At 38.8% G+C, this 5,885-nt stretch overlaps 1 protein-coding gene across 2 annotated transcripts in view; it reads left to right on the forward strand.

Annotated features, from left to right (window-relative positions):
• Window positions 1–5,885, forward strand: part of gad3 (glutamate decarboxylase 3) — a 54,485-nt gene that overhangs the window by 6,867 nt on the left and 41,733 nt on the right. For both annotated transcript variants that reach the window (XM_005950266.3, XM_042225850.1), the window contains 3 exons: window positions 41–147; window positions 3,015–3,150; window positions 5,556–5,646. In XM_005950266.3, the coding sequence (XP_005950328.1) occupies window positions 41–147; window positions 3,015–3,150; window positions 5,556–5,646 (334 nt within the window). The remainder of the gene's footprint in view (window positions 1–40; window positions 148–3,014; window positions 3,151–5,555; window positions 5,647–5,885) is intronic.

Genomic DNA, 5,885 nt, shown 5'->3' on the forward strand with positions numbered 1-5,885 from the left:
GTGTGTGTGTGTGTGTGTGTGTGTGTGTGTCTGTGCGCAGACCTGCTCCCAGCTTCAGGCGGTGAGGAGATGACCAGAGGATTTCTGCAGGAACTGGTCGGCATCTTGTTGGGTTTTATCTGCAAGTCTAATCAGAGGAGCTCTAAGGTACTGTTTCTATTATTACTTTAAACAGTTGTACTTTGATCAAAGTAGCTTTCTCTGTACGTGATTCAGAATACAGCAGTACCCCTATTCACAAGTGCTTGCCAGATCAGGCACATGGTTAATTTGCCAAACTTTTTTTTTGTTTCTTTTGTCAAATACTCTTCCTGGTGCAACCCTAAAGGGATTGTGTCTTCTCCTGGAATACAACTCGTGATCTTTCCCTTGATAGACTAATATGTAAACTAGGGCCGAACAGTTTTAGAAATGATCTAATTATGATTTCAATTCAATTCATGATATTCTTCAAATTAAGCTTCAGCACAAAATTCACAATGTACAGTAAGATTTACAAACATCACAGAAGATGACATCATACCATCAGAGCATTAAAAGCTATTAATATGATGTAAGGATGAAAACTAAAGGTAAGAAGTGCTTTCAAATGTATTTATTAACAAGAAACATGCATGTGCATTCTTACTCTACATTTTTCAGCTCTGTTACCACTTTTTCTTTACACTCTGCATATAGCTGTGGGATGGCAACCTGGCTGAAGTAGATGCGGGAGGGTATCACATATCTTCTGTACAACATGCAAAAGAGGTTTTTAAATCTGTATTTAGTGACCGTGTTAACAAACACCATGTCCCTGACAATGTAATATGTTATGGCATTTGTTATGGCCTGATATCTTTTGCTGCTCTCATCAAACAGAGTTCAGCTATCAAAAGATGCAGTAATTATAGACTGTTTGCTACAATGAACCTGAGCGCCACTTTCACTAGACTTTTCAGCAGACTTTTTTGTCATGCACTCTTCATGCAAATGCCTGTGGTGATTTTTCAAATGTCAGTATAAGTTGGTTATGTTTCCGCTACATGTTGCAACTTTAATGCAACAGGTGTTGCACAGTACCTGTTTCTGGTGCACATCTGCAGCCTCAAACCCGCAATACTCCCAAATGACCAACATGCTGGTTTTTGAGAGGCCAAACGGACTGCAACTTAAAAAAAACACCAGCAATAAGAAAAACGCTGAAAAAGCACACAGAACACAATGGAAATGGGAAAAATTACAACAGAAATAAGAAAAAACTGATTTCCAAAAGCACAAGGGAAGTGTTTCTGGGAGATAATAACCTGATGGACCTGTTCCAGGAACCCAAAACATGATAGGTGTGTTTTATCATGATTCATATAATACTGATGACCAAAATATGCTAAGAATTGCGATGGGAGACACTTAAGAGAAGTGGAGGATCTATCGGTTTTGTGAGGAAAGAAAAGATGAGAGGTAAGTGTGTTAGCCTAACTATTAGCCTAAAAATCTGTCATTAGTATTATATGAATCATTATAAAGCACACCTACCATGTTTTGGGTTCCTGCAACTGGTCCGCCGGGTTATTGTCTCCCAGAAACACTTCCCTTGTGCTTTTGGAAATCTGTTTTTTCCTATTCCGTTGTCGTTTTTCCTATTTCCATTGTTTTCTGTGTGCTTTTGCAGCGTTTTTCTTATTGCTGGTGTTTTCTTAAGTTGCAGTCCGTTTGGCCTCTCAGGGCCACCGTAGAAATCTCCTAACTGCGCTTCTGGTTCGGCTGAAGCCATCATCACATGTTCAGATTTCAAAGCGTAAGGGGCCGGCTAGTTTTGATTGGCTAGCGTGACTTGTCCAGTAGCATGCCACTTCTGATTGGTGAGCTTGGCAGGATGGTAGAGAGATGACGTGTGTGTTAAAAAAAAAAACATAAAAAAACTACAGATCCTGGGTCAGTTACGAGTGCTACAAAAAACACAGTTTTGGTGATCACGTGATCACTTTGTCTGAAATCGCAATTTTGATCAGAAAACGATAAATCGTTCAGCCTTAGTGTAAACCATTAGTGTCCTAATATTCTTCTTAGTAGTGTAATGCCAGTCTGGAGTCCACTGTGACAACTTTCCAGCAGTGTGTTTGACTGTAAAACATGGACTTTCTGTTTTGCACACTCCTGTTGTCACCAAGTCTGTGAGGAGGTGGAGTCAGGAAACCAGCAAGGCTCTGCATAACTCCTGACTGGGACACGCTCTGTGATCCAAATGGTGAATATGTCAACAGCATCACAGACTGCATAATTAACCTATATGCATTTCTGTGGGGATCTTCCCAACTAGAACTGTACACTGTTTTCCCAGTAACAACCACTGGATCAACATTACTTAATTGCCTTTTTCTCACCATTTTTGTAGCAAAACACTACAACTACACTACACACTACAACAAACCTGTAGGAATTAGTAGAACCAGCTTTCAAGGCTTAATCAACCTCCACTACTGCAGAACAGCTTTAAATTGTTGACTCACGTTGTTTTCACTGAAAAAGGCCTTTTTGTATAATTCTGAAATGTACATTCTTTTTTTGGTTTTGGGTAACCTTACCTTTTTTTTAAACCTCTGGCAGTTCATCACTTACCTTTGTACCATTTCAAGGTATTCATTGAACTTGAACGACTTGAATTGCAATAAATAACTCGAAAAATTGGGGTGTTCTAAAAACCTTTGGCCAGTAGTGTATATACAGTAGTTTTACAGGTTATTCTGTGTTTATAGAATTACTTTAATATCTAAAAAACTAAAATAATAGTCATTAATTTCAAATCACTTTGTCTATTTGTAATATATGTAAAGCACATGTATGCTGTTAATCCTGTTTTTCACTTTTCACTTCTACCTACTGGCAAAAAATGTAATTCTTAATAAAATGATAGAGGAATGAGTCCCCATATTAAAATCCCAGCGAAACTGACATGATTGAAAATGTTTTTATGTATGTGTAGGATTTAAAATGTGTATGATTTTAAAATGTAAAAAATAGTATCTACCATATAGGTGCTGGACTTCCATCATCCTCATCAGCTAAAGGAGGGACTGGAGGGCTTCAGTCTTGACCTGCCAGTACAACCAGAAACTCTGGAGCAGTTACTAGTGGACTGTAGAGACACCCTCAAATATGGTGTTAGTACAGGTATGGGAAGTACTAAAATATGTTTATCGTGTCAGGTCTGAGTTCTTACCTACAGATGTGTGTTTCTTTTGCTACTTAAAAAACAAAGAAGTTCTGTTCCACTCAACAATGGAGGATTTGTCTCTATGCAAATTACGTTACCTGGATCACTTGAGATTCAGATGTGCTCAGTGTGCCATGCAATCTGCTGAAGTGCTTTTGCAGGTCCTTGTTATTAATACTTAATTGTTTATGTATTTATTTTGAAAAATATAATTGGTTTTTAGCACACTAAACAGCAGTGAATAAGCCAAGTGCTCCAGCGAATTAAGAACCAAGTCATGGTTCTACACATTGTGACTCAAAACCTAACTTCTTTATGCAGTCTACATTTTCCTAATGAACCTTGGCTGCAAATATTTGCTTTCCCCACTGATTAGTACAAAGAACTTTTTCTAAAACATTTGATGGCAGGAAGTGCGTTGGAAAATATATTAAATGGTAAATGGCCTGTATTTATATAGCGCTTTACTCGTCCCTAAGGACCCCAAAGCGCTTTACATATCCAGTCATCCACACATTCACACACTGGTGATGGCAAGCTACATTGTAGCCACAGCCACCCTGGGGTGCACTGACAGAGGCGAGGCTGCCGGACACTGGCGCCACCGGGCCCTCTGACCACCACCAGTAGGCAACAGGTGAAGTGTCTTGCCCAAGGACACAACGACCGAGATTGTCCAAGCCGGGGCTCGAACTGGCAACCTTCCAATTACAAGGCGAACTCCCAACTTTTGAGCCACAATCGAACCACAATTACTTGTACTTTCTGACCTTGTTCTCTGTCATTTGTGGAAAATGCAAGGAACAATTTGTTTTTCAGTGTCTTATGGAGTAGTTTGTGGCATAGCAGCATTATAAATTAACCACAAGCTAAAAAAAAAACATTTATAAAAAAACCTTTCATATTTTCCAACACTGCCCTTACCTTTAATATTTCAGCTGCCATCACTTAAAAATAAAAATAAAATAAAATACTTAATAATATTCACCACTGATGCTGCTTCTATGGCTAAGGAAAATTTCACCATGAGATTTCCTCTTCCAATCAGCACCGTTATCCTCAGTCCTGTGTATGATAGTGACATTGAGTTTTTAAGATCTCACCAGACTAGACTGAAAATGTTTTTGCTTGATTGAAACTCTCTTTATTAGCGAAGCGTTCCTGGTCCAAGTTCTCCCGTGTTTTTCGTATACAGCAGATAAAGTAATTATTGAGCATGTCACAAGTTTTCTAAGAAAATATATTCCCACTGCCCTGAAATTCTGACCAGATGGGGGTAACGAGCCAGGGGGCCACGGTCGTCAACAACAAAGTCGTCAATCCTAAATTAGAAATCCAGGTTCAATTTTTCTTCTAATGGAGATGATATGTTTTAACTGAAGAGACTTGCAAGGAGACATGAGTGGAGAAGGTCCAGTAAAAGAAAATTGTGTCTGTAACCCTTGGATCAAAAATGGTCCCTAGGTGAATGGCAAACAAGAATATGGGAATCCCGAGGACACCACTACACCACTCTAATCAACCTTATGCATTTTATCTATGCTGTCTAAAAAATTGCCAATGCATTATTCATCGGGAAACTGAATTTACTTTACCCAACCCACTCACCAAGAGCCAAACATTTAAAAGTCAGAGGCACCTTCGTGGCATGCTGGCAAGTCAGCCACTCCAAACCCAATGCACTCAAGCACCCATGCATGCACGCGCACACCCAAGCACAGCTGCCGAAATACTGTAAAATGATGCATGCACCAAAGTTACTCTTTTTATGCCAGTGTTTCCAAACAAACAATCTGATGCCTTAAGAGCACCACTATAGGTATAAAAAGTATTGGTTAACAGAATGTGGGTTGTTAGAAAGAAATTGATTAAATATTCTTTAGACAATAGTCAGACATCAAATAAATTCAGTTTCATTCAGTTTTATTTATATAGCCCCAAATCACAACAACACTTGCCTCAAGGTGCGTTATACTGTAAGGTGAAGAGCCTAAAAGAATACAGGGAAAACCTCAACAATCATGTGACCCCTCTGAGCAGGTCCTTTGGTGACAGTGGGAAGGAAAAAACCCTTTTAATCGGAACTGCTGGTGGAACAAGGCTTCCCTGTTACAGGGAATAATGAAGGACATTTCTGTTACTGTACATCTTTAATCACATTCTTTGTTGTCTTTATTTTATTGGAGATGTATAAATGCACACAAGAAATGTCAAACCTTAGTAGTAAAGTATTATGTATTATTTTATAACACACACACACATGCACTCATAAGCATAAAAACACATATATAAACCCCAAACAGAAAAAAACCACACTATAAAACTATATATACACTAGGTCTTCTTTACTTATGTTTTTCAGGTCATCCACGTTTTTTCAATCAGCTCTCTTCAGGTTTGGATGTGATTGGTGTGGCTGGCGAGTGGTTGACCTCAACAGCCAACACGAACATGTAAGATCTCAAAAAAGTCACATTATACAAAAGTTATACATTGATTTGCATGTCATTGAGAAAAAATATTGAGGGAAATAAGTATTTCATCTCCAATCAAAACATGACTTAGTACTTGGTGGAGAAACCCTTGTTGGGAAGCACAGCAGAATACATCTCAGAAAATCCTTTAGGCTTCTTGGCTGCCTAATGGACAGATTTTCTATCCGGTCGTTCAGTCTGACGTCACTAGCCGTGTC

The sequence above is a fragment of the Haplochromis burtoni genome, unplaced genomic scaffold (genome assembly GCF_018398535.1).
Source record: "Haplochromis burtoni strain Fernald_Lab_line unplaced genomic scaffold, NCSU_Asbu1 Contig_185, whole genome shotgun sequence".
Taxonomy (NCBI): Eukaryota; Metazoa; Chordata; class Actinopteri; order Cichliformes; family Cichlidae; genus Haplochromis; species Haplochromis burtoni.